The 27,438-nt window shown below is 53.6% G+C and overlaps 6 protein-coding genes across 6 annotated transcripts; 2 read left to right on the top strand and 4 right to left on the bottom strand.

Moving 5' to 3' along the window:
- Positions 1-561: 561 nt before the first annotated feature.
- NEUTE1DRAFT_148534 (uncharacterized protein) lies at positions 562-8,446 on the bottom strand (the record flags this gene model as incomplete). Its single annotated transcript, XM_009855805.1, has 8 exons — positions 562-1,436; positions 1,512-2,977; positions 3,031-3,729; positions 3,791-4,041; positions 4,103-5,584; positions 6,345-6,389; positions 6,467-7,575; positions 8,351-8,446. 7 exons carry the CDS (start codon positions 7,411-7,413, stop codon positions 795-797), a joined length of 5,532 nt encoding a protein of 1,843 aa, XP_009854107.1.
- A 2,596-nt stretch (positions 8,447-11,042) lies between these two features.
- NEUTE1DRAFT_124439 (uncharacterized protein) lies at positions 11,043-12,693 on the bottom strand (the record flags this gene model as incomplete). Its single annotated transcript, XM_009855804.1, has 4 exons — positions 11,043-11,473; positions 11,541-11,563; positions 11,844-12,492; positions 12,588-12,693. The coding sequence occupies 4 exons, from the start codon at positions 12,691-12,693 to the stop codon at positions 11,241-11,243; spliced, it is 1,011 nt and encodes a 336-aa protein (XP_009854106.1).
- Positions 12,694-13,432: 739 nt separating this feature from the next.
- NEUTE1DRAFT_118062 (uncharacterized protein) lies at positions 13,433-16,369 on the bottom strand (the record flags this gene model as incomplete). The annotated part of the gene is made up of 4 exons (XM_009855803.1): positions 13,433-13,742; positions 13,798-15,596; positions 15,661-16,088; positions 16,314-16,369. 3 exons carry the CDS (start codon positions 16,007-16,009, stop codon positions 13,686-13,688), a joined length of 2,205 nt encoding a protein of 734 aa, XP_009854105.1.
- Positions 16,370-16,966: 597 nt separating this feature from the next.
- Positions 16,967-19,414, top strand: NEUTE1DRAFT_87178 (uncharacterized protein; the record flags this gene model as incomplete). Its single annotated transcript, XM_009855802.1, has 3 exons — positions 16,967-17,146; positions 17,234-17,323; positions 17,373-19,414. The coding sequence occupies 3 exons, from the start codon at positions 16,967-16,969 to the stop codon at positions 19,056-19,058; spliced, it is 1,956 nt and encodes a 651-aa protein (XP_009854104.1).
- A 1,508-nt stretch (positions 19,415-20,922) lies between these two features.
- Positions 20,923-22,985, top strand: NEUTE1DRAFT_131735 (uncharacterized protein; the record flags this gene model as incomplete). Its single annotated transcript, XM_009855801.1, has 3 exons — positions 20,923-20,992; positions 21,054-21,159; positions 21,215-22,985. The coding sequence occupies 3 exons, from the start codon at positions 20,923-20,925 to the stop codon at positions 22,920-22,922; spliced, it is 1,884 nt and encodes a 627-aa protein (XP_009854103.1).
- Positions 22,986-23,015: 30 nt separating this feature from the next.
- NEUTE1DRAFT_87171 (uncharacterized protein) lies at positions 23,016-26,789 on the bottom strand (the record flags this gene model as incomplete). The annotated part of the gene is made up of 5 exons (XM_009855800.1): positions 23,016-24,556; positions 24,653-25,583; positions 25,643-26,021; positions 26,075-26,606; positions 26,700-26,789. The coding sequence occupies 5 exons, from the start codon at positions 26,787-26,789 to the stop codon at positions 23,369-23,371; spliced, it is 3,120 nt and encodes a 1,039-aa protein (XP_009854102.1).
- Positions 26,790-27,438: the final 649 nt, after the last annotated feature.

The raw sequence follows: 27,438 nt of genomic DNA, 5'->3' as shown, positions 1-27,438 counted from the left end.
GCGGTAGGTATCGTTGCGCTTGGCTGTATGTGCCTACCTAATGTGGTCATCGAGAAGACAAGAAGAGAAACTTTCAATCAAAAACAAAAGTTCCGGGGAAAGTATGCTCAGTGCCTCAAGAAAGAAAGTCGCCGGAATTAGTGATATCATGCCCCAGCCAATGTGGCTTGAATGTACGTCTACCTCCATGATCAAAATAATGACCCAAAGCGCGGGAATAGGAAGCTGAGGCGTTACAGTAAATACGAGTGTCTAGACTCTGGTTGCTCGCAGGAGTAAGAATCACGAGAGGCAATGGGCCCGCCTGGATGGGAGTAGTTGATGTGACATGGAAATTCCGTTCGCTACGGAATGGGCGAGACAAGGATTAGAGATTGTACGGGGAGTTCGACTCGAAAAACAGAAGTGAACCTACACGCTCGAACTCAACACCTCACAGGATTGTAAGTACGTATGTTGCTAGCAAGAAACAGATACGACACTCTGCTTCTTCTTCTTGTTTCCCCATCACGGTACCAAAAATCACCAACTCACTACCAGCCCTATGCATACCAACATAATCGCTTCCAATCGATTCATATTTACTCTAGCAATAACCGCCCTATCTACCGCTGGGGAATATCCATACTCTATCTCCGCACGCTTCATGCTTCTTTTACTTATGCTACCACGCCCCGATTGTATCGTGACCTTGCTGCAACCCAATCCTGTGATCAGGGGAGGACAAACCTCTTATGACCCGCTTTATATTTCTCCTTAACTCTCCCAGCTTTCCTTGCGTTTTTCCAGCCCTTCTAAGGCGCTAAAGCAGGAGTAGAGCCCTGATCATCTTGCTTCTCCTGTTTCCCCTCCTCACCACCACCACCACCACCACCACCACCGACAGCGCAAGAACCTTCTTCCTCCTCTTGCTTCCGCTGTTTCTCAGCAGCCAGAGTTGAAGAAGAACCTGTTACGACAGAAGGAGCAGCAGCAGCTTCCTCGATAGCGGGAGGCGAATCTTCATCCTTTTGCTTCTCTTCTTTTTCCTCGCCACCAATAGCAGCAGCAGCAGCAAGGGGGGAGGAGGAACTGACAGCAGGAGAAGACACTTCCTTGACAACAGGAGAAGACACTTCTTTGATAGTAGAAGAATCATCCTCCTCGACGGCTGGAGGAGAAACGTACTGGACAACAGGAGAGCCTTCGTCGCGACGAGAGCCTTCGAAAAGATCTTGCTCGAAATCAGGAGCATAAGGTTCAGGCGCAAAAAGCTCCTGCTGCTGCCTCCGCATTTCATCATCGTCAGATTCCTCGCTGACGAAAGGGGGAGGAGGAGACAGATGAGCAGCAGGAAAATAACTATAACCACTGCCAACAGCAGCACGAGAAGTGTGGGCTTCCTCCTCTAGCTTCTGCCCCTTCTTTTGCTCCTCAAGTTCCTCACCAACAGGTTCCTCGCCAACAGCAGGAGAAGAACCATTCTACTCTTGCTTCCCCTGTTCCCCACCAGCACCACCATTACCACCAACATCATTACTAGCCGCCGCCGCCGCCGCCGCCGCCGCAGCAGCAGCAGCAGCAGCCGCTGCCTCCCGCTCCGCAAGTAGCACCTGCGGCCTATACGGTATAAATCCCCTCGTCTCAGGCGGTCCAGGCGGGAATTTAGCAGGAATAAACGCCGATCCCCCAATCATACTCGTAGGCGCCATATCATTCGGTCCACCCCAATACGCGCCATCCGTACCATAACCACCGTATCCACCACCCATTGTTCCTGCTGCTCTTGTGATTCCCGTGCCAACAGCACCAGCACCAAAATTATCAAGGCTAGTAGCCGGGCTTGGCTTGACAACACCAGCAACGGTAAACGGTCCTCCGAGACCGATGGGCTTCCTGACGGGGGTGGACGGCATACTACTGCTCGCGCTCGCGCTTCCCATGCCGCCGGTGGCGGAGAGGGCGCCACCGCCGGTTGTTGTTGTTGATGAATTGGAGATTTCAAAGCTTCCCTCGGTCGTCCCGGGTGCAGGCACGGGAGGAGTGCCGACGCGGTGTACAGCTCCGAAACCAGCGTCCTTTGCTGCACCGGTGGAGATACGTGGCGGCTTGAAGTTGAGTGTTTTGCCCTTTTTGTAAAGCGCTTCCAAGACATCGTGGAAGCTCCCGTCGGCCATGAACTCTTCGTACTTTCTGTACAACTTCAGCGCCGTCTGGGCGTCTTCGATAGAGTCGTGGGTGTTCTGCTGGATGTCTTCCTTGAGCAAATACCAAGCCAAGAAAGCAAGCGAAATCTTGCGCTGAGAAGGCGGCTTCATGAAGATGATAGACGTATCGATAACCTGATTTCTAGGCACTTGGATATTGATGACGCGAAAATCTTGGCTGAGGCCGTGACCGAGGAACTTGCAACCCAGGTTAACGAGGACCCAGAGTTTTTTGTAGGCAGTTTTGGGCGAGACGAGGTTGCGCTGGGAGTTGATGGGATCCAAATCGGTGGGTGTAATACCGGACCACTCGGTGAGATAGTCAACAATGGTTTCCTTGATGTGGATGTAATCATCGATGAAGGCAACGCCTTCCCTGGAGCCTTGGCCGCGGACAACCGAGGCACGCGCGATAGCGTGCGAGATGGGTCGAATGGTTTTGGATTTCCCGTCTTCGTCGATATGGATCTCTCTCTCCTTAAGTCGAATAAATTCCGTATCAATTGCGATGACAGTTTCGGGACCGGGAATTTCTGTCTCTCGGTCGAGTAGTTCGTACGTCTTGAGGGCATGTGGGTTGTTATCCCTGAAGAGGACGGAGGTGTCCAGACGTGTCTTCCAGTCCATGTTGAAGCGATGGTTGGCCGCCTTGACCTGGAACATGACGACAACCGGCATCTTCCAAGCAGCGTTGAAGGTAAGTGCCTCAACCTTGGAAATGCCCCGTACCGAGAAGTCGTTGAACAAATGCCAGCGATCCTGGTCTTTGCTCTCTGGCTCCGCGCGCCCAACTAAACATGATATCAGCATCCACCTTCACCTCATCCAAATGAATTATACGTACCATTAACAGTAGCCACCAAATGACTCTTCTGTGGTGACTTGGTCTCAACGTTAACCACCGTACCCACCAACGAGTATACTGTGATATTATGTATCCCCCTGTTGAGATGCAACTTGAGGTCATCCCCTTCATAGCAGTAAACATGGCCTTGGTCAACTATGATACCAATCTCCTCCGGCAGCCATCCAGGGGTAGACCACAACTTGCGGTGCTCGGCAGTGGTGATCTCTGTGCAGAGCGCCAAAACAGCCGGGATGTTGAAGATGATCTTGCGCTGGTCAAGGTTTTGGTAGCGCTGACACTTGGTACAATAACCCTTGTTCACAGCCTCGTTCTCGAGTCCAGCCTTGAGCACTTGCGAGAAAGTGATGCGTTGTGCCTTCATGCCGCGAATGTTTGGTTTCGCTGCTGGGTAGCAGAGCTTGTTGACGAATGTCGTTGCTGTCCTTGGGCTGACATGTTGACAGTGCATACACTTGATCTGATACCTTGCGTCGGTCTCTAGAAGTCTCTTGACTAAATCAAGAGGATTCGGAGGCTGGTTCAGCTTGAACAGAGTCCTTTCGAGTTCGGTAGAAATCGGAGGAGTGCCCTTGTAGTCCTGGCTGATCTTGTCGAAAAGGAACATGGTGAGGTTCTTGACCAGAGTGCTTGGGTTCTTGTCTTTGGCGATATCCTCGAGGACACCACTAACGGAAGCTGCTGATAGGTTAGCTGCGCACTGTATATACCCAATTATACCCAACAATCAATCACTCACCGTTACTAGTATGATTAAGAGCCCTGAGCATGTTAGTAGCATGGCAAGAAGGCCCTTCACCTTTCTGCAGCATGTCAAAAACATAACCCAGCTCGCACAGCAGACACGGATCAGCTAGACAGGCCGTAGCAGCGTGCTGAAGGGCCATGTTTCGCAACAGGGGGGTGTAGTGCATGACCTGCAGTAGGGAATTGGCATAGGAGTTTGTTATGTTATTCTCCAAGCCAGGGTATGGGGTGTTGTTGAAGAAACTAATGACCATGTCAGTACGCTACCCCCGAACAAGGAATCAAAAATCCTATCTGCACTTACCCAAAGTCAAAGTCATCCACACCGAACTTGCTATACTTAATCTCACATATCCTATATTCAGGCGGCGCCTCCGGCCTCAGACTCCAATGATCGTTGTTCGGAGTCATCATCGCCGATTCGGTAGTAGCAAGGGCGTTGTCTTCTGAACCCGTCTGTGACTCGCGCGCCTTTTCACTCAAGAACTTGGGTGCTCGTATTGTGTTGGAAGTCTTCATAGTCGACCGGGTATCTATGTACTGGTTTCTCTGCAAGCCCGTCTTGTTGGGACCAATGTATCCCCAGTCGGTCTTGGTAAGAGTGCTCAAGATGTTCGGATCGATCTGCTGCGGAGGAGCGCCCACGTCGGAGATGATATCCGGCGGCAAGGCTGAGAACAGCTGTTCTCGGTAATAAGGCAAGCCGATGCGGCTCAGGGGTAGTTCCTCCAACATGTCTGGATCTGGCGGCAACAACGACGGCTGGGGAGGGTCCGGCAACCTAGGCGGGATTCCTATCTCGGTAAACTGGATCTTGTTGGGCGACCCCCAGATGTAGGTGTTGTGCTTGTTATCCGCAAGTGCTTTTCCTTCTCCGGTTCTCGACACGTCGAAATGCAGCACCACGCCCTGAGGCTGCGTGTAGCAGACCTGGCTGTTGCTTGGATTCAACAGATCCGTCACGTGGATTTGGCCCGCCTGGTTGACGACAATGGCCGTTGTCAACATCCTCGGGTGCATCCTCACGTGAGCGGCCAGCGGCGCAAAGGGAACTGGGTTCATAGCACTCATGTTCTTCAGGTCAAACACCTTGACGTAAGGGTCGAGTATGGCCGGGGTGTTGTGTGTCTGCCTGTGTGAGCCACCGCATGTGACAATAAAGTCGTTGGACGTGTCCAGATCGTTGATGAAAGCCCCGTGGGCCTGCCATTGTTTCTTGATAGTAAAAGTAATGGGGTCCAATATGTTGACGGTGCCCTTGTTTGTTGCCGCGCAGATGTACCGGCTCATCTTGAGGAAGGAGTACTGATCTTGTGTTGGGAGCTCCTTGACGACCTCGCCCTTGTTGACGTCAATGACCAACATCTTGTTCTGCCAGCCGGCCACGAGGATCTCGGAGGTCCCCTTGCTAGTGAAGGACATGGCACGCAGATCCTGCATGGACTCATGGCGGATACTCCAGATGGGCACGCCACTACGTGCTGCCATGTAGACGCTCCGGCTTCCGAGGAAGATGACGCCCTTGTCGACGAAGAGGAATTGGCGGAGGGGACCGTCGGTTTCGGGGTGTATTCGGAAGGCAGTGAATCGCTTGAGCTCGCGGCCGATGAAGGAGCCGGCAAAGCCCTTTTGGGTGCCGATCCATAGCAGCTCATCTTGGTTATCAAAGGCTATTGTCGACGCGGGTCCGGCATGGTAGTCTGGATGGATTGGCGACGGGTAGGCAACACAGCCCAGCTGAGAGACAAGAGCATGGTTAGTTAGCCAGAGAGGCTTTGTCGAGGACCTTGAGGGAGGGAAGGGTGGAAGCTACTTGCCTGGGTCCAATCCCGAGAATCCATGACCGTCTAGTATGTCATCTTTGGTGGAAAGGAATACTGCTTGGAAGCAAATACCGTTCCCACAGTTTAAGAACTGCAGACTGGGTTGGAGATATTGTAGAAGATAGAATAGAGTTGGTGAATGGGAGAAGAGCGAAGCCAATGCTTTGTCCGACTCCAAGATCCCCGCCAAAGATGTACGTACCTCTCTGCCTAGGTCTACCAGGAACCGTCAGGGTCTGGGCCGCAGGGCAGCTTCGAGGGGGCCCCGCTACCAAGCAACACTGCCATCCCTTGCATTTCCACACATAACCCTGACCCTGAACTGCTACGGCACCCTCCAAAAAAGCTGCTAACAATTTACCCCAAAACCTTCAAACAAAACTTGGGCAGGTGGGAAACTCACGACTCCAAACATTTGTCTCACGACATAATCAAGACATTGAACAATATATATCATTTTCGATAACAAAGGGATGGTAATGTAACGAGTTGTCTAGCAAGCAAGACTAACAGAAAAGGTATACTACACCAGACAACCAAAACAACCAAAACGAAAATGCCATCCTATAACGTAGTCAGGAAGACGGCATGAACCAGTAAACCGAGATAATTCCAAGCAGCAGTGTCAACCTCCCAAAACGCCCCAACTGTTATTCTATGCAATTCCGCACTGGCATCATCACCATCTCATAATCACTATCTCATCCGTCACCACCAACTTACTTGGTCAACCAGCCCAAGTAATCAGCAACAAGCAGCGTCACCATGCTACAAAATCATCGTCAGCTCAAATCCATTCATCAAGTCACACATCACCAAAAGACTCGGGGACAGGAATAACTTACGCATGCGGCGCAATGCGCACATAATACGTTCCAAAACCCCGATAAAACCTAAACACGCCTTCCTGCTTCGCCACTTTAGCAAAGCAATCCACCATACCATTATATGGTAACTTTCCATCCGGGCCCCTCGTCTGCTTCTGCAGTCTCGTCTTGACAAAGTCAAACGGCAAGCTAAAGAACGAGGCAAAGAAGCCGGCAATAGCACTGGCACTGAGTGTCTGCACCTTGCTCGACCACTGCGTCCTGGCCTTCAGCTGCGCTTTCGCCTCCGAGAAGAAGGCCAGCTGACCAAAGTTGAGCGCCATGGCGCGCACCACCGTGGGGGCAGCACCGGCCCAGAGCGCCGCGACGCCCTCGTTTCGCGCAATGCCGCCGAGGGCGTCAATGACCGACTTGTAGTTCTTGCGCTCCGCCACGGGCTTGAGGCCGTCGCTTTGCATGCGGATGAGGGCGAGATCGGCCGGGTTGCCGATCATGGCGGCGAGACCACCGGCCGCGAGACCGGCCGAGGCCCGCTCCTTGAAGCCTACCGACTGGCCCTTCTCCTTGGCCCGCGCCGAGAGCCGGCTCATGAAGGTGTCGAAGCAGCCGATGCGGGCCGTCGTGTACACGGCTTGTCGGAGGAGACCGGCCGAGAGGCCAGTGTAAAGGTCCATGGCCTTGCCACTGGCGATAATATCGCGCGTGACGCCGAGGGGGGTCGGCTTGGGACCGCCGGCCTTGCCCTCGCCGGCCAGCTGGATACGCACCTTGATCATGTCGATGGGCTGGATGACTGTTGTGGCCACCATGCCGCTGAGACCACCATTGATGAAGGGGAGCGCTGCCCGGACGGCCGGAGTGTGGAGAAAGTCGGTGGCGGCAGTGACCGTCTCGGCCGTGGCGTTCTTAGCGGTGTCAACGACATCTGATGTGGCGGCCTGGGCCGATTGCTTGACAGTGGACATGGTTCTTGAAATTTGAGGCGTATGGATGAACTTGTTGACAAGATTCTAGAACGACTGAAGAACAGTGGGAAGACACCGACAAGATACACGTGTGTATGTGTTGTCCGGGGTCTCTCTTATACGTTTGTTGATGAGCCAACAAGTCCTAGCGGGTACTGCAGGCTTAAAGCCATGTTAGCCCCAAGTCATCTTTTTTTTTTTTTATGGAGTCTCTTCTGCAGAAATATCTCGATCTGGCAACTTGGATGATTGCTCCAGCAACGACATCAAGATCCCATCGGACTTGAATCGAACCAACGCAAAGGGAAAGAAAAAGAAACGGGATAAGCAGAGTAAGCCGTCATCTATGCCGTCAGCCTCTGCCCTGTCCGGGTTCCTCCAGGGAGGGCTCCAGTGGTTGCGGCCATCCTAGACGACCGTGACAGAAGAGAAATCATACGGGATACCCGATCGGGAAAAGGAGGAGCTTTCGGGACCTGTTGGGAAAACCCAACCCAAGCCAGCCTCTGATATGATATCCCACGTGGAGGTGGCACGGTGATCATCGGGAAAGGTAGGGACTCGTTTCTTCTTTTGCATGCAGTACGAACGGTTTGGTGAGGTGGGGCCGGTCTGGTCAAGGAACACTTCCTCCATTCCACCGTTCCACTTTGCGGCTGCGGCAGGGCTCGGGCTCAAGCGGGGAACGGGGGAGCCCGGGCCGGGGCAGCTGAAATGGGGGACCAGAGTCTGGGGATGTCATTGAGAAACGGCAAAAGCTGGGGGAGGCGGGTTTGCTATGAAAGCTTGTCCCAGAAACAAAACAAAACAAAGGGGGAAAAAAAATCACGACGGATTATGGTTGCTCAACCATGATCCATGGTCATCGCCAGGTTACAATTCTTGGTGGTGATGTGAAATGATGAGACGGGATTACACGCAATGGACTCGAACTTACTGCGGAATGGCAAGACGGTCTCTTTTCGCAACTGTAGGGACACTCCCGGTAGCTTTCGTCTTGTGCGAATCGAAGCCGGCAACAATATTTGGGACGAAAGAGGCAAAGCTTCGGATATCCTCGATGAAGGGCAATCAATGTCCCGTTTAGCTGAAGTTCGAGGTTTGTGTTGTTGCACTTTGAATCCGTATATTCCAGTGTCGTGCTGCAAGCTTATGAAGCCCTCGCGGTTGGATGTGTTTGCTGCCGAAATGTCAGAGCGGGGTCGCGTGCTCTGCTTTGCACGGTCGGTCTTAAGGACTGTGACCGACGGTCGAAGTAGAAGCGGCGAATAGTCCTAGGCAGCAATCCAAATACGACCGCAATGGGACTTGGTCGTCTGAGTGCTTCCTTGAGGAAAAGCAATATTGTTTAAAGATGGATGGAATGGTTGCTGTTGAGTTTGGTGGTTTCTTTGTCCTCGTTACTTGAGGTCTGGTTTCGTCCTTCCTGACTTGACTTGGCGTCTAAGTCGGAAACAAGAGATGCTTCTGATGAGAGAACAGCAAACAACTCGAAAGGAACGAAGAAGGGGAAGCTCCTGGGTCACGGCAAGTTGATAGGGCTCGGATTACAGATGCATCATCTGATGGGGAGAAGGGAATCGGCCATTTATTTATACAATAAGGTCAAGTCCGACTTAGCTTCATCCGGGTCGGTTGCTCCCATCGATACACCACAGTCGCGGCGGCTTATAAGTGGAGGAGGACCAATGGCTGGGCTGGACGGGGGAAAGGGAGGGGCAGAGGAAGTCTTGGAAGAGTGTGACCCCGGATCTTCAAGGGAGGAACTGAGGCACAACCGGGCTGGATGCTGGATGGAAGGAATGATTTGAAGAGCGAATGATGTAGGTTTCGGTTTTTTTGGGGTCGACTATTACCGACACGATCATGCACAACAGGAACCTGTCGGAACAGAAAACCAAGACGGGGTCGCAGCAACGACACCATTGCTTGTTCATGATACCTTCCACAAGGTTCCGACTGACAGTAGGCTGTTTGAGGTTGAAGCAACACGATTCAACTGAAATCCAGCCATGATACTTACAATGTCAAGTTGAAAGGCCATTAGCCATCAAGGTGCTATCTTCACAACCGCAGTTGCCCTCTCACATCCCGCGCATGTCGACAATTATGGCTACCACATGTTATCAGGAGGCCAATACCAGTGCTCCTTCTATCCACATCAGACATCAACAACACGCAGACACCCGTCTTCCATTTCAGCTGGCGACCACAAGAAAGCAATATTGACATCAACATGTGCACTTGCTGATTGCACCTCTTGTCACTTCAAAGTCATAGCCTGATGCTGTACCTGTTATCCCCGGGCCGCCCAACTTTAGCACAAGGCACATCATTGGAGCCCACCTCAATCAATGCGGGGGAGATCGGAACCTGGGGGAGGGACCTCACGGACAGATGGAGAAACCTCAATCAGGAGAGAAAGGGGACATGATCGTCCACGCGGCTCTCGATAGGTGCGCCTCTATCTTTCCAACCGACCCGTTACTTTCCATCCTACCAGCCGACCTACATACATCCCTCTACCTACCAACCGACCTTGAATGTCTCGGTTCGATAAGTGGACGGGAACGTCACCAGACCGGATGCTTGATGGCGGATTCGCGGGACCTCTGCTGTAGGAACTGACCTAGTGAACCCTTGACAACAGCCCAGCCCAGTCCAGCCTTTGATCCCCTGGAAGCCCCACACTTCCCCGTGTTAGCAACACTCCCTCCACTGGAAACCTAACCCAAGAGAGAAACAGGGCATGCGCATCTCCCTTTCCATCTTGACGACCGCTTCACTTAAGGACTATGTCCACTATTAACCTCGCCTCATAAATTTGTCTCGAGTCCATCAACAATTTGTTACGACCTCCATCAACACCAAGGCTGGTAGGTATTCCCTCCTGCCCCTGGTTCACTGATCAATCGCGTGGAGATGACGTCAATGTCAATGCTGTCGGTGGCCCGCTAGGTAAAGCGCCTGGCACTTCTAGCGCCCCAGGCCCACCCACGGGCAGTCCGACAGCGCAGCCGTAGCGTTGCGCTTGGTGGGTGTTAACGGCAGGACCCATAGGTACCTAGGTACCTAGCTCATAGCAACCCAACGGAGCAACCCGAACCTGGACCTACCTCTAACTCTCCAACATCCGACCGACCCTACCAACAACCTGACTCTCCGCGTGATGGAATTTGCTAGAGTATTGTCCTTCTCACAACCCGTCATCAACTACTACTCACGTAGTGGACCATCCCCCGGGTCCAGAAACCCTCCCCCGAATTACCACCAAGCACATCGTTCGAGACCCAGGTCACCGGTGGAACGATGTCGGCTAATTTTGGGGATGGCCAGGGACAGGGACGGGAAAAGCAACTGAAGGTCGACGTTGCCGGAGCTGGATCCGCTTTTCACCGCTTCGTGAGACGACATGGAAGATAAAAGTTGACGACATGTGCATTTGGGATCCATGTTTCATATGGAGTACGACGAGCGAGTGCTCTTTGAGGACTGGTCGATACCCAGTGGTAAATCATAGACTGGTTCATCTGGGAGTTTTCATACAGTCAAAGAAATCAGACCAGGAAAGAGGCACGATAGAGTCTTCCTCTCCATCGCCATCATCACGGTTAGGACTGTGGACTATTACTTATCAATATCGAATTCATTCACTTGGTAGTCAAATAATCTGGCATTCAACCATAAGCCTACAAACAATTAACAGGCTCTTATTCTCTACCCTCTTTATACCTCCCAAACCCCGTACCAGTCCATACTTAATATATCGTTCCCCAACAGCACTCCACGCCCTCATACCCAATGTGATCCCATCCCTCTTTTACTACCTAATACCCAGTACTAGGAAACGTAGTCAACCGTCCACCATCGACGACAATCACGTTTCCATTCAGGTACGCTCCGGCCCGCGAAGCCAGATAAAGGATTTGCCCAGCCATGTCAAACTCATCGCCCATGCGACCGAGAGGGACCGTCTTCTTGTCGAGAGGGATGACGCCTCCGCCGGTCATGGAGCCGCCGGCGGCTTGGACGATGGGAGCGGCCATTTCGGAGGGGAAGACTATATAGTTGGTGTGAGTATTGGTCTGATCGGAAAGGGACAGGGATGGGAGGTGGTAGTAACTTACGGCCGGGGCAAATTACGTTGCAGCTGCGAGGAAGAGCAGGTTAGCAAGTGTTCTTTGAGGAGCGGTAGATTCCCCAATACGAGATGAGGTCCAGGTCAAGACACCAAACTAAGAAGCACCAAGGAGTTGGGCTCAAACGGACACTCGTCCCGAACCATGTCCCTAGCTTTTCTCATTTGAAAGCTGCCAGTCTGTCCAACTTCTTTCACCTCTCTCTCTCTCTTCACCTTCATCACAATCCCCCCACTCCTTCATCAACCAAAACAGAAAGAAAGAAAAAAGAAAAAAGATCCAAAAACTCACCGAATCCCCCACCTAGGCAACAACACAGCCAACTGCTTCCCCACATGCGTCGCCGCAGCCTTACTCACACCATAAGCCCACCCGCCCGGAGCCGCCTTATTGAGTGCCGCAATCGAACTCGTCACCACAATCTGACTAGCACTCTCCCTCCACACCACCTGTCCCTCTCCCTGTCCCTGTCCCTCCTGCTGCTGCTGCGCCGCCAACGTATTCCCCTTCTCCAAAAGTTTCAAACACGCCATACTCGTATACCACACGCTGCCCACATTCACTCTAAACGTCTGCTCCCACTCCTTGTCAAAGTCCACCGCCAGAGCTTGTTCGCGAAATTCTGAGAGACTCTTTGATTGGCCAGTCTCTTTGTCAACGACAGAAACCTGCGGCCCGCCGACGCCGGCGTTGCAGACGAGCAGGTTTAGGTAGCCGGTGTACGGGTCGGAACTGATGGAAGAGACGAGAGAGGAAAGGGAAGAAGGGGAGGTGACGTCGCATTCGAGGGGGACGACTACCGGTTCCTGGCCCTGGTTCTGGGGGAGAGAGGAGTTGATTTTGTCGGCGGCGGATTGCAGGACGGAGAGGCGGCGACCGGCGATGTAGATACGTTTGGCACCGGCGGAGGCAAGGGATTGAGTCATCATTAGGCCGATTCCTACGTTGAGGGTGGGTTGTTAGTCGGGTTTCAAGCATCAGGGTGGGGGGTGAGAAGAGAGACGGGAAAGGAGGAAAGATGGAAGAGTGGCATACCGGAACCACCGCCTGTGATGAGAGCGACGAGACCCTTGACGGAGAAGAGGTTGCTCACGTCGATAGGGGGCGCGGTGGCCGAGGAGGCTGCTACGGGGGCGGACATGGTGACTTTGTTGGTAGATATCTTCTTCGAGTTGTGGAAGTTCGTGATATGGTGAGTGAGGGGAAGTGTTGGTCTTCCGTGGACTGGGTGAGTGAAGATGTTGGAAATCGAATTACTGTTCGACTTATTAGTGACTCTTCTTCTCTAGACTCTGATTCAGACACTTTGAAAAGACGGATGGGAAAGTGAAGAAAAAGTTGAGATGATCATATTTTAAGTTTTTACATCGGACCTGCTAGAAGCTCCGATTTGTCATGATGTCATGAGAAGGATATGGGAACTTACATTCGTCGTGAACCTGTGAATTCTTGGGAGTTTCTCTAATAAACTGTCACACCTTCCTCGGTCCCGAAGGTGTCTTTTATAACGATGAAATTACAAATCAAATATGTATGAAGGAAGCCCCGGTCGTTGTCATAGACTCACCTTGCTCTTCCCCTCATACGCTCGGTAGCCTCCGGAGTGGACCCGCTCATCGGCCCCTCCTCCTAGGCCCGTTCGGCATCTCCTTCCGACGGGAATAGCTCGTCATCGGCCCCGCTCTCCCCGCATGTTCCTCGGGGAGTTTTTCAGTTGGGATGGTCGACTAGCGTCAGTTACAGCTTGGCTTTCTTGGGACATCAGTCCCGGTTGAATGATCTTCAATGATCTGGGTCCCCGGTACGGTTATATCCGTATATCCTCCGGGTCCAAAGTAGACGTTTGGGCAAAGTGCAAACGAAAGTCACCATCAAGTCAAGCAAAACGAACCTGGATACGTAAGCTATCCAGACTTCCCAAACGTAACAAAACTTTCTCATTCCAACTGGTATTTTGCTCTATCTCCCTAATGCTTCGTCTCGAAGAACGTAAACAGAACCCTTGCTAAGGCTTTTCCCGCGCTCAAGCAAATAACCAATGTGAAGCCTACTTGATCCCTTTTACATCTTTGACTCGAGCAGTGCAGTTTCTTTGCTCGAATTCGCCGAGAACACCAATTTTCTCTTGACCATTTAAGCAGAGGTATCGGTGATGAGCTTGGTGATCTTGCCAATAGCAATGGTTTGACCCTACAAAGCGTGTTAGTCCAATTTCATATCAAGCAACAGACAAGAAGAAACATACCTGGTCACGGAGGGTGAAACGACCCATCTGGGGGTAGTCCTCGAACCGTTCAACACAGACGGAGCCGGCACCACCGGTAACCTCGAGACGAGCAATGATGCTGTCGCCCTTCTTGGCGTGCGAAGGAGGAAGCTTGGACTTCCTGTTGGTGCCCTTTTGGAGCTTGTGGAGGAGAGCGGCGAAAGTAACCTCCTCGATAGCGGCGTGGACGTGGAGCACGCAGTTGAAACCGGCAGTCAGAATGCTCTTGAGGTCAAGAATACGGATCTGAGCCTCGAAAGCGGTGACGTTGTGGACAAGACGCTTGGGCGAGCAAAGGACGAAACCGGGCATGATTTCTTCTTCTTCGATGCCACGGAGACGGAGACGGACTTGCTCACCGCACTGAGCAACGGGAACCTCATCTTCCGTCTCGCCGTAGACGGCCGAGATTTCAATCGTCTGCTTGTTAGGCATCATGATCAAGCTCATACCCTTCTTGATCACACCGGCCTCGATCTTACCCTCGATCATGGTACCCATATCACGATACTTGCCAGAAACAGCCATCATGAAGGGGGCGTTGACCTTGCGCTCGAGAGAGCTCATGTTGTCGAGGTACTCAAGCAGCGAGGGGCCATCATACCAGGGGCAGAGATCCTTGGGCACGCGGTCCTTGATACCCATGGTCTGCTGGGCAGCGACGGGCATGAAGAAGACATCCGTCTTCAGGTTGTAACCAGTACCCTTCAAGAACTGGGCAAGCTTGGTGGTGCACTCCTTGTAGCGCTCTTCGGACCAGTTGACGGTAGGGTCGTCCATCTTGTTGATGACAACGACGAGCTTGTTGACGCCCTGGGTCTTGGCCAACATGGCGTGCTCACGGGTCTGACCGCCCTTCTCGAAACCGGTCTCGTACTCACCCTTACGGGCGGAGATGACGAGGATACCAACATCAGCCTGGGAAGCACCACCAATCATGTTGGGGACATAGGTCTTGTGGCCGGGGGCATCGAGAATAGAGTACTTGCGCTTGTCGGTCTCGAAGAAACCACGGCCAACCTCGACGGTCTTGCCCTTGGCACGCTCCTCGTTGGTCAAATCAAGAGCCCACGAGAGGTACCAAGTCTCACGACCCATATCCTTAGCCTCCCTCTTGTACTTGTCAAGTGTACGCTGGTCGACCATGCCGGTGACGTAGAGAATGGCACCACCGAGGGTAGACTTGCCGGCATCGACGTGACCGATGAAGATGATGTTCATGTGCTCCTTGCCGTAGATTTCCTTGAGGGTCTCTTCGTCAACATCGGCGGACTGAATATCCTTCTCGACAGCATCGACGTCGCGCGAAACCTTGTTGCCGGACTTAGCGGCCGAAGGGCTGGCACGGCCCGAAGAGGGAGCGGGCGAAGTCCTGCCGCTAGCAGCAGCAGACTCGGTCTTCTCAACAGCCTTGGTAGCAGTCACCTTGGCGGCAGCCTCAGCGGTACCCTCCTTCTTCGCAGCCTCCTTCTTGGGCACCTCCTTCTTGGGCTCCTCCTTGGCGGGAGCAGTGCCAGAGATGGAGAGAACCTTGGCCGCGGGCTTGGGCGCATCACCACCGATGCTCAAAACCTTGGCGGGAGCATCGCCTCCGATGCTGAGAACCTTGACGGGAGCGGCAGCCGGCTTGGGGGCGTCGGCCTTTGGTTGCGCCTGGGCAGCGGGCTGCTCTGGCCTCTTGACGATCTGAGGGGCAGGCTTGGGCGCATCGCGGTTCTGCTGTTGCCTCTGCTGGTAGCCCTGGTTCTGCTGGTAACCACCGTATTGTTGTTGCTGGCCTGTTATTCACGTCTATCAGCTACATTCCTCGATGAAAGACTAGATGAACAAGCGGCGGCCTACCGTAGCCCTGGTTATATCCCTGCTGACCGTAGACAGCGCCATAACCCTGCTGCTGCTGCTGCTGCTGCTGGTTGTTGTTGTACTGTCCGTAGCCCTGCTGGCCGTACTGGGGGTAGCCGCCGCCGCCATAGCCCTGCTGGGCGCCGCCGTAATATTGCTGCTGGTACTGAGGAGTGAAGCCGGGAGCGGCGAACTGGCCGGGAGTGAAGGAGGGGGCGTTGGGGGTGAAGGCAGCAGCCCCGGGGCGGAAGGTGCCGGCGTTAATGTTCATCTGTTGCTGGGCCTGGCGCGCCAGGCGCTCGTCCTGGTCGGCGGCCTCCTCCCAGTTGTTCTGGACGTTTCCAGACATGTTGGATAGGTAGCGGTCGCGTGTGATTCGCGGGAAGGTGCCGATAGAAAGTGTCTGGTTTCGGGGTCTCGCTCGTGGGCTGGAGAGTGGTGAGAATGAAGATGATGGTCAGCAAAGATGAATTTCGACTCTGCCGGCTGGGTAGCGACGTGGGTGTGTATAAGGTAGTTTCCTTGCGCGAGGAGCGAATCCTGAAGTCAGGAGATGGAGATGGATGATTTATACTGGAAGACAAAATAATGGTAAGCTAATGCGACCACAGACAGCCCTATATCAACTACTACCTCTATACACCGTACTTACCCTGACGACGACCTGTACTTGGTTGTAGTACTCTGAGTGACCAGTCCAGTCGGCGCGTCCAACTTCAGGTACGTAGCAAGCGAGCGAACAAGTCGAAGAGAGATTTGGATCAAGAAACCTAACGCTGGCAAGGGCTGTAGTGCCCCACCGATGATTGGGGAGGGCGTGCAGTGAGTGGTGGCGGGGTCCATGACAATTTTTTGTCCCGTTGTCTACCTACCTTACTGTGTGCGCTAGGACGGGATTGCCGCCACACACGGTGCGACTCGGGGAGTCACTCGCCGAAGAGGTGCGCCTGAACCCGGCATTCAGTGGAATGGGATCAGCAGAATCACAGTGCGAACCTTTGCAACGAACTAAAACTATCCCCTAGTCTCACTCTCTTGGCACATGCACTGTCCCAGGCCGGGCCGTCCATGAACCCAAAAGAGACGAAAAGAAGCCCTGGACCCGCCCACCAACGTCACTCTTGAGGTCCTGAACATCAAACGGACGGGACGAACACTAACAATTAGGCATCGCCCAAGTTCACTTGCTGCCGGAGAGCATCAAGGTAGCTACCTACCTATTCCGTACATAAAACTCCCACACAGGACAGGAATATGATATACACCGTACCAATCAAATAACCACACATTCTTACTTGAGCAAATCATGGACGCACTGTTGGCCAAGCTCGGGTCTCATGCGGTCAACTACGCCATCAGATCAGGCATCGCAATCACTTCCACCTACGCCGTCAACCAGTGCTCGAGGCTGCTCAAGACGGTCGACGACAAAGGAGTGTACACCGAGCTCAAGAAGCTGCAGAAGCTTCTGGATAGTAAGATCAAGGTGAATGGCCATTATTTCGAACCCAACAATGCTAATCCCCCTTCCAACAAAGACACTCCTTGCTAATACGAATATTCCCCACTCCAGATTGTTTCACCAGCAATCGACCTGATCGAGTTCAAGTATGCCCAACCTACCTCTCTCCTTACTTACCTTGTCCTTGACCCTTACAAGAATGTGACTAACGCTGTGTCCAAGATCTGGCCGTGGCAATGTCTTCCTTGAGGCTGCTGTGCCTCTTGCCAAGTCTCTCCATCGAGACATCATTTCTTTCGGAAAGCGCCTAAACGATGCTGCTACTGCCGAAGAGAGCTCCCGCTCCGATGGCAAGAAAGCCCGGATGTCGGAAGCTCACCATGTTGAGCTGCTAACCATTATCAAGGAGATGAAGGAACTACTGGCCCGCATAGACAGAGAGATTCCTCTGATCCAGCTCGCCATCACTGCCTCTGGAGAGAGGATGAACACGACAGTGAACGCTGGCATCTCTCCGTCGAGACTGATGCAGGCGAGTGCCTTCTTGTCATTCGGGGACTCACACTTTGTGAACAACCCTAACCGAGCAGTCCCCATTGGGCCTTCTTTCACATTATCTCTTTACATGCTCTTCCGCGGTCATTCCAAGCTGAAAAGTGCCAGTTCCGTTCCTGCCACTCCTAGCACTGGAGGCAAGACATGGACCAGGGAGCCATCATATGGTGTTGGCGAAGGTGAACGGAAACCCATCTGGCAGGAGGTGGTGCACAAGGCTCGTGTACGGCTGGTTCGCACACCGCTAGGCTGGAAGTTTGACAAGACTCGCGGATACTGCCCCGGTGAGTCTTCTGATGGACCCGTAAACGGGTACTCTGCTGCCGTTGATTCGGCCCTTTCGATGCTTGGCCGCCCAGACGAGTATGCCTATCACTTGGAGATCATTGAAGATCTCGACGACGGACGTGTACACGATGATGATGCCGCAGGTGAGCCATTCGACGGCATCGATATGGCTGGAATTCGAGACTCCATTCCCATACATCAAGTTTCCAAGATTTTCTACACCGACACAGGGCGACTCCTGAACATCGGTAATGCTGAGGAGGGCGACAACAACCCGGTGCTATTACTGAAGAGAGACCTTCATGCCCCAAATCCGATCGAGCTCAAACGCCAATGGTACGCCGATCCGGAGCAGGCGGAGGCCTCAGAAGGAGAAACAGCATACGACACGGCCGCCGAAGATGATGAACAAGCCGATATCGATGCACAACTGCTGGCAGAGACCAAGTCTACTGAACTTGCGACCGCGGCAGAAGAAGGTCGATTAAGGAAAGCGTTAGGGCTGCCATCACATCTAGACCCTGAATGGCTCGCCCTGGAGGTCTTTGTCGAGAGTGATGACGAGTCTGACGACGATGATGATGGTGATGATAAGTCCAGCATCCAGTCTTTCAAATCAGCTACACCACGCGACAAGGTAGTCGACTCGAAACTCATTGATCAAATTCGCAACGTCTCCCTACAACCATACCCAAACACGCCTCCGAACCAACGGAAATACGTCCCATCGCCTTTGTCATCAACATCATCTTTACCAGCAGGAGGAGCGAATGGCAAGCAGCTGTTCCAGACACCAACACAAGTGCAAGGGGCTCAAAAGGAACCCAACAGCATGGACTCGTTCGTGGCCAGGTCACCATTCGGTGCCATCACTTCGTCACTATCGCTCATGGAAATGTTGATACGACTATGCAGCCTGCAGGAGTTCCAGCAGACGTCACACCTGTCGATTCCAGATCACATTCTTACCTTTTTCTTGGAGGAGACGTCGACGACCGGGCTACGGGGTGAGGAAAAGTGGGATATACGGAACGAGGCGAAGAGGCGTATGGGTTTTGATCCTTATACTGACACGCCTACCAAGTCGACTTAATCTGATGAGGGACGGAACCAAGGAGAAAAGGGGCGATAGTGACAGCATCTTGAGACGAAAAATAGAGGATGCCTCCTTTAAAGTCTCTGTACAACAAAGATCTTTATACTTGATAACCGCATATACAAACCATCTACACACTCGAGTACCGTTCATCCTCGATTTCGAAGACCCGTCCTGTGATCCATCATCTTCCTTTACCAACCCCTCTCACCCAACCTCTCACTCCCTCCCCTCAAAAGACATCTTCCCCAACCCAACCAACTCGGCCACCCGTCTCCCCAACCCCATAAACACCTCAGCTTCCTTCCCCCCAGGCTCACTAACCACCGTCGGCTTTCCCCTCCCGCCATCCTCCCCAATCCTCGGATGCAGCGGCACATCCCCCAAGAACTCCATCTCCATCTCCTCACACACCTTCCTCACCCCCTCGGTCCCGCCAAACACATGCGTCTCCTTCCCGCACCCAGGACAGCAGAAGACGCTCATGTTCTGCACCACCCCCAGTATCGGAATGTCCACCTTTCTAAACATATTCACGCCCTTCACCGCATCCTTGATCGCCAACGTGTGCGGGGTAGTCACGATGACTGCTCCGTCCACAACGACCTGCTGCGCTATAGAAAGCTGGGTGTCGCCCGTCCCGGGAGGTAGGTCCAAAACCAAAATGTCGAGCGAGGGATGGGACCAGTCGACTTCGTGAAGGAGTTGTTGGATGGCTTTGAGGAGCATGGGACCGCGCCAGACGAGGGCGGAGTCTTCGGATCCTAGGAGGTAGCCGATGGACATGGTCTTGACGCCGTAGGAGGTGAGGGGGAGGAGTTGGTTGTGGGGGTTGAGCGAGGGGGATAAAGAGGGGGAGGAGAGGTTGAAGAGGGTCGGGATGGAGGGGCCGAAGAGGTCGGTGTCGAGGATGCCGGTTGTGTAGCCGAGGCGGGAGAGGGAGAGGGCGAGGTTTGCTATGACTACTGGGTTAGAGATGTATAAAATAGAAAGAACTGAAAAAGGGGATTCGAGGGGTTGCTGAGCCATAAAGAGGATAGATAAGTGTCTGTGGGGGTATGTTCTGATCCTGTAGGAGGTGTGATGTTGTTTACTTTCCCCTGATCCAGTGGCTGGACAGGGATGAGGTGAGAAGATGAGGAACACTCACCAGCTATTGTGCTTTTTCCGACACCACCCTTGGCTGAAGAGACGGCAATGACCTTGTTTACATTTTTAATCTTACGCTTCTGAGGAAGACCTCGTTGGAAACGTGGAATGGTACCAGTTTTGGGGAGGCCCTATAATTGGATGTGTTGGTCAAGAGCTCCGAGTCATCTAATGTGTAAGTCGGGGGAAAGGTAGGTACCAGTGGATTCTCATGCTGGAGAGCTCTTGTGGCTTGTAACAGCCGGCTTATTGTCGGTCTCATCTTCTATCCTGTGCCTAGTAACCAAACTCAAGGAATCTGATAAACGCAAGAATTGGCTTATGATTTTAACAGATGAAATCCCGTTGCCATAACGGACGGAACTGAAGTCAGAGTGAAGTTCAGTTCTCCAACTTTCCCCAATTGGCGTCCCGAGGAACAGTGGTCGCAACGGGTGGAGCCCGTTTCTTGGTGCATCCGGACCCCTGCTCATCCGTCCCCACTTTGCCATCTGCCCGCTGTCACCGCCAAAATTTCCCATTCTCCCAGGCAAAGCTCTGATTTTTTCGGGCGTGGGGTTCCCGTTGTTCCATCAATTCGGCTCCTCTGTATTTTTCAGAACCATTGATTGAATCCATTCCCCCAAGCGCCATCTCGAATTATTCCTCTTCTTTGGCGCCAACACCACAACCACCACCACCACCACCACCACCACCAGACAGGGCCGCCATCATGCCATTGTACACCACAAAAAAGAGCAACAAGCTGCGGGCTTCCATGTTCGATGAGAAGCCTGCAAAGGGTATGACAAACGAAGCTACAACCCCCCCAAGACCCCCCAGTTACTGACATTACATTGGCAGACTACGATCCTGAAGCCGAGCCTCGCGATGGTGACGATGATCAGAGCGGAAGCGAAGCCGACAGCGATGTTGAACGCGCCGAGACGGAACACTATGTCACAGTTGGGTATGTCAATACCTTTCCTAAAACACAACATCAACTGATAACCAACACCCAACAGCAAGAGCAAGCTCCGAAAAGCAGAAGCACCCACACTCGGCCCCGAATACAGCGGTACCCGCGTCAGCCGCAAGGCCCTAGAGGAGAGCGACGAAGAGGACTTTGATGACCAGGAGGAAGACGACGAGGAAGATGATGATGACGAGGACGACCTCGAAGATGGCGAGTCCGGGTCCGGCTCCGAAGAGTTCGCCGACCCAGATACCGCGGACCTCGAACGCGACCACATCGACGAAGACGCCGAGATCTCCAGCGACAATGCGCTAGGGGAGGATGACGCAGACTGGTCGGAAAAGTTCACCTTCCGTGGAAGCTCCAAGCCCAAGACACCAGCCAAGACCCCCAAGAAGGACGACCTTGCGGTTCGCATCAAGAAGAGGCCCACTGCTGCTGACTTTATGTCCGACTCTGAGGATGATGAAGAGGAGGAAGATGATGAGGATCTTGAGGAAGACGAGGAAGATTCTGAGGAGGGCGAGCGAAATGGCCTGTATGACATGGAGGCTGAGGAGACAGATGACGACGAGGGTGAGGATGATGAGGAAGAACTCGACGGTGCTCTGCTCTCCGGCAGCGACGATGAAGAGGGCGATTCCGAAGAGGACGACGAGGATGGCGAAGAAGGCTCCGGCGACGAGGACGAGGACGAGGACGAAGATGAGGACGAGGAGTCTGGCGACGACGACGACAAGAACGACGTTAACGCTGAGCTCCGCAAGATCATGGCCGAAGACGAGAAGAAGATCGTTTCCACCTTCTCGAAAGCCGCCGAGGCCGACGCCCAAAAGGGTGTTGCCGTCCGCTCCCAGCGCCGCATCTTCGACTCCATCCTCAACCTCCGCATCCGTCTCCAAAAGGCCCTCATCGCCGCCAACACCTTCAACTGCGTCGAGAAGCCCGAAAACTTCAAGGAGAAGCCCTACGAGGCCGCCGAGGAAGCCGCCGTCAAGCTCTGGAACACCATCGACTCGGTCCGCAACAGCTTCCTCCCCGAGCAAGTCAAGGCCAAGGCCGGCGAGAAGCGCAAGCGCGACGCCATCGAGCTCGACACGCCCGCGCAGGAAATCTGGGAGGTTCTCGAGGCCGTCGAGGGTCCCGCCAACAAGTACCGCCGCCAGGTTCTCGACAAGTGGTCCACCCGCGTGCGCAGCACCACCGCCAGCATGACCAAGGAGCGTCGCCTCGCGCAGTCTGCAGGCTCCCAATCGCTCGTCTCCGTGCTCGACGACCAGCTCCTCAGCGCCGACCACCTGATCAAGAAGGCGCGCACGCCGCGCTCGTGCGCTCCCGCGCAGGCGGCCAAGAAGGTCGAGGAAGACGCCGACATCTACGACGACGCCGACTTTTACCAGTTGCTGCTCAAGGAGCTAGTTGACCAGCGCAGTTCGGATTCTGCTGCGCCTGGAGAGTCCGTGGCGACCGTCAGGTGGGCGGCGCTCAAGGAGGCCAAGACAAGGAAGCAGGTGGATCGGAAGGCGAGCAAGGGTCGCAAGTTGCGGTTCACGGTGCATGAGAAGTTGCAGAACTTTATGGCGCCGGAGGATAGAAGGTCGTGGGAGGAGCATGCTATCGATCGGTTCTTTGGCACGCTGTTTGGACAGAAGATGGTGCTTAAGGAGGATGAGGCGGAGGCAGAGGCGGCGGAGGAGGATGAGGAGATGGGTGGTGTTAACGTTGAGGAGGCTGGTTTGAAGCTTTTCCGGTCGTGAGTGACGGTAGAGACATACGAGGGAGAAGGATATATCCTGAATATGGATGAGAAATATGCATAGATTATAGTTGGAGAGAGAGCGAATGCTCCTCTGTTGCAATACCCGCATTTACGAGGCGTGCAAAAGGAATTTGTTCTTGATATCATCAGCTTCATTCTTCGATTATCATGATAGACTTTGAATTTGGGTAACTACCTAACAGCAATAACTACACGAACCCCTATCCAGCTCGTTCTATCCTTTGGAAGTGCTAAGAAATGACACATCTCAACAAACAAAGTTGTTCATAAACATAACATGCCAACATCCTGTACCTATACCCAGACAAGTTCCAGACTAAACCAAGCATACCGAAGCCCAGCCATTCATCATGTATCATAACCTCATCATACACTCATAACATCAAGGCAAAGAAACTAAAAAGCCCATTGCTCCTATCCATCTCACCACCTCCGCCCAAAAACCTCATGCTCCCTCCTCGCCCCCGTATGATTAGCCGCCGCACCAGCAGTCCTCCTCGCCGGCGTCCTCCCCGCAGCAGCAGCAGCAGCAGCATTCTCTTCACCGTTTCCAGACCCACCATGATCAGCACCATAGACAGCAGCCCTACTACTACTATCACTACCATCATGCTTGAACAAGTCCAAAATCTCCTGCAACCCCAACTTCAATCCCTGGCCCTTCTTCTTCTTGTTCCCTCTCTCCGTCGACCCTTCCACCGCCGTCTGCGCCAACAATCTCTTCTTCTCCTGCAGCTCCAGGATCCTCGCCTCCACCGTCCCTCTCACCGTCAACTTATAGACAACCACATCGACCGTCTGCGTCAGTCGGTGCACGCGATCAATAGCCTGTTCCTCGACAAAGGGGTTCCAAAAGGGTTCGACGATAATCACCCTCGTCGCGGCCGTCAGGTTGAGTCCCAAGGATCCGCACTTGAGCGAGCACAGCAGGATACGAGTGCGCGGGTCTTTGCGCAGGGAATGGAGCGACGCTTCGCGCGCGTCGTTGGGCATTTTTCCGTCGTAGCGGACGTGCTTGATGTCTGGTAAGTGATGCCTCAAAAAGGGCTCGACGAGGTCGAGCATCGAAGTGAACTGGGAGAAGACGATGAACTTGTGGGTGGGGGCTTCGCGGCGGAGGATGGCGATGAGCTCGTGGATCTTGGAGGAGATTTGCACGGGACCTTTGGGGGTGCGCTTGATGCCGTATTCGGCTTCGGAGTCGGTTTCGGAGGAGTTTTCGAGTTCTGAGTCCGAGATGGCAGAGTCTTCAGAGGAGGAGGCGGCGGTTTCTGATTCCTCGGATTCGGATTGCTTGAGGACTTGCGAGCTGAGCTTGTAGACGGAGGCGAAGGTATCGTCTTCGTCGCCGGAGCCGACTATTTCGTCTGAGTTGACGCTTTCGTCGTCGTCGTCATCGTCGTCATCGTCACTATCTTTGACGACGAAGCTGTCCTCTTCTGGGTCCTCTGAGTCTTCAGAGATCTCTTCGTTGGAGTCGATGTCCTCGCCGGTGCCCTCGGCGTTCTCGTCGTCTGTGCCGCCAGCAACACCAAGGTCAAGTGCGCTTCTCTGTGACTCTCCCACGAGCCAAGTGCCTTCATCCTCTTCATCGTCACTATCGATGACTCGCTTCCTGTTATCGCGAGATTTTTTGTCCTTCTTAGGTGTCTCCTCCTCGTCCTCCCACTCTTCCCCCTCTTCCTCATCATCACTGTCCACCACAACCTTCCTACCCCTTCCTCTGGTCTTCCTCTCAACCTTCACCTTCTCCTTCACCACACTCACCTTCTTCTTTTTGTGCTTCTTGCTCTCCTTGCTCTCCACGCTCCCCTGCGTACCCTCCTGCTCCTTCATCAACTGGCTCAAACTATCTTCACACCCTTGACATCTCACCTGCCCCTCCTGAATCTCCTTCTTCGTCATCTCCCCCAGACACATGTCACACTGCCTCGCCTGGATGCCCATCCCGCCCATCATATCAGCCAAGTCATCCACACTACTGGTCTGACTTTGCGAATCATAGGCGTTCTTCTTCTTTTTGCCACCAGGCGTCGGCGCAGTCGCCGAGTCCACCGCCAACGCATCCCGGTCCTTGTCAAGCTTTGTCTGCGCCAGCCTAGGGTGATTGCAAGCCTGCCTCAGCCGCAACAGCAGCACGAGCGCGTTGGCGTAGTTGACCGTGCGGCCCTTCATCATTTTCTCGAGACTCTGGTCGGCACGCTCCTCCAAGGCCTTGTAGAAGGCACTTTCGGCGGGGCTGAACTCCGTCTCGATGGTTACTACTTTACGCTCCGTGACTTTGAAAGCCGCTTCAGGCGCCTTTTCGCCATTCTCTTCGGCCTTGGCCAATGCTTCTTTGCCGCCGGCTACAAGGGCGCCCTTCTCGGTGAGAACTTCCTTGGTGCGGCGTTTCATGAAGCAGCGGAGGATGCTGTGCAGGCGTTGGATCGCAATGTGGCCCTTGCCTTGCTTCATGGGCGTGTCGATCTGGGCTCGCCACTCGGCTAGGTTATCGTAAGGCGCGATGCGCAGGAAATGAATGAGGGACTGGAGCTCGTCAAGATTGTTCTGCATCGGCGTGCCCGTGAGGCACCAGCGATATTCGGAGCGCAAGGCACAGCATGCCTTGGCGGCTTTGGTGTTGCGGTTCTTGATGCTGTGGTGTCATATGTTAGCCTGTGTGAAGCTTTGGAGTATATGACCTTCAGAACCAACCTATGGGCCTCGTCGAGAATGACGCGGAACCAGTGTACGCCGAAACATCCCGCTTGGGCGCCCTTGTTTGGGTCGGGGTGAGACTTGTCATGCTCTGACACCAGAATCTGGTAGGTGGTGATGACCACATCATATTTGGCGAGCTCGGCGGGAACTGTAGATCGCTTTGGGCCGTGATGAACACATACTTTGATGTTCAAGTCGGGCATGACGCGATCCTTCAGTTCGGCCTCCCATTGTCGGATGAGAGCCAGTGGCGCAACGACAAGTGTGGCCTTGCTGATGTCTTTGAAGTGGGCTTTCCAGCCTGGGGCGGAGGACGATTCGGGTTTTCGGTTGCCAATGATCAAGGAAATGGACTGCAATGTTTTGCCCAAGCCTAGATGAAAGTTAGTATAGAGTCAAAAACAGGCCACCATAGAGTCTAAATACCCATATCATCTGCGAGGAGTCCACCCTTGGGAACACGGCCACGCTTCAAAGGGCCAAGCTCGCGGTTAATCATCCATCTGACACCCTCAACCTGATGCGGCAGCAAGGGAACAGCCAGACCAGGTAGATGCCCAGTAGAAGAAACAATCGACTCCTCCTTCTTCTTGGACTCTGACACCGCACCCTTCGTCTTTGCCTTGGCTCCCTCGTCCTCACTCTCCTCATCATCCAGTCCACCCTCCAACAGCGCTTTCAGATCCTCCTTCGCTTTATCAGGATCAGTATAAAACACATTCTCTCCAAACGCAGCCGCAGTCCCCTTCGAAGCCGTGCCCCTACCCGGCTGCAAAGGCGACGGTGCCGGTGCCGGGTCCACATCCAACGAGCTGAACAGCTGCATGCCCATGCTGTTCCTCTTGATTTCCGTCGACGGCTTTGGCGGGGCGTTGGCCTTGAGAGGTCCGCTAGATCTGTACAAGTCCTTGTGAAACTCGGGTCGGTTCTTGCCCCGGTCGTTGAAGAGGTTGTTGTACTTGGATCCGCCGATGGCGTGGCTGCTGGTGCCGCCGCGGCTAGCATTGCCGTGATGGCTGGCAGCGTTCTTGGTGTTGTTGCTGGCGTTAACGGGCGTGAACTGAGATACTAGCTGTGTGGGCTGGCCGAATTTGGGGATGGGTGTGGAGGCATGGTTTTGACCGAGGCCGTGGACGGTCATTCCTCCACCATGAAACTGTTCCCGTTTGTCGGAGGAAGGATGGCTTGGTGTAGTAGGGCTGCTAGCCGTCAAGTCAACAACATCTGCGTCTCCGCTGAAGATGCGGGATGAGGACGTGTTCTTGTTGTTGTTGTTGTTGTTGTTCTTCCCTTTGGGCGTGCCATTGCTGCCCTTGCTACTGGCAAAGGAAAGGTCTTGTTGTGAAGATGACATGCTGATGCCCTCGTCTGTAGCCTGTGAGTTGATGAGGTCGAGATCTTCGTCACTCAAGGAGTCGTAGGCAAAGGGTTCAGAGAGTTGGCGACGGGAGGCCATGGTTACAATCTAGGCGGGGTGGTGTTTCCCTAGATGTGAAGGTAGGTTTGCTGGATCGATAAGTATGAGGTTGTCGCTTGCGCTTTCTGCAAGGCACTGGCACTGTTTGTTTGTTTGTTTGTTTGGTCAGGAGCTCGCTTTCGGAATGTTGCCACTTTCTGTAGATGGGTGCCTCCGGTCCAGCCAGGGGAGGTAAGCAGGTTGTTTGGTGTTGATGTCAACTTCCAAGTTTTCCAACACATAAAGTTGTCCCGAGGCGGCTTGCTTTGCTGCCTAAAAGTTCCACGGATTCGGGGAAGAGGGAAGAGTTGAGGTAGTCTTGAGATTCAGCTCG

The sequence above is a fragment of the Neurospora tetrasperma genome, assembly GCF_000213175.1.
Source record: "Neurospora tetrasperma FGSC 2508 unplaced genomic scaffold NEUTE1scaffold_6, whole genome shotgun sequence".
In the NCBI taxonomy this organism is placed as follows: domain Eukaryota; kingdom Fungi; phylum Ascomycota; class Sordariomycetes; order Sordariales; family Sordariaceae; genus Neurospora; species Neurospora tetrasperma.
Note: the sequence above shows the minus strand (reverse complement) of the source record. Positions and strands in the feature narration are given on the sequence as shown.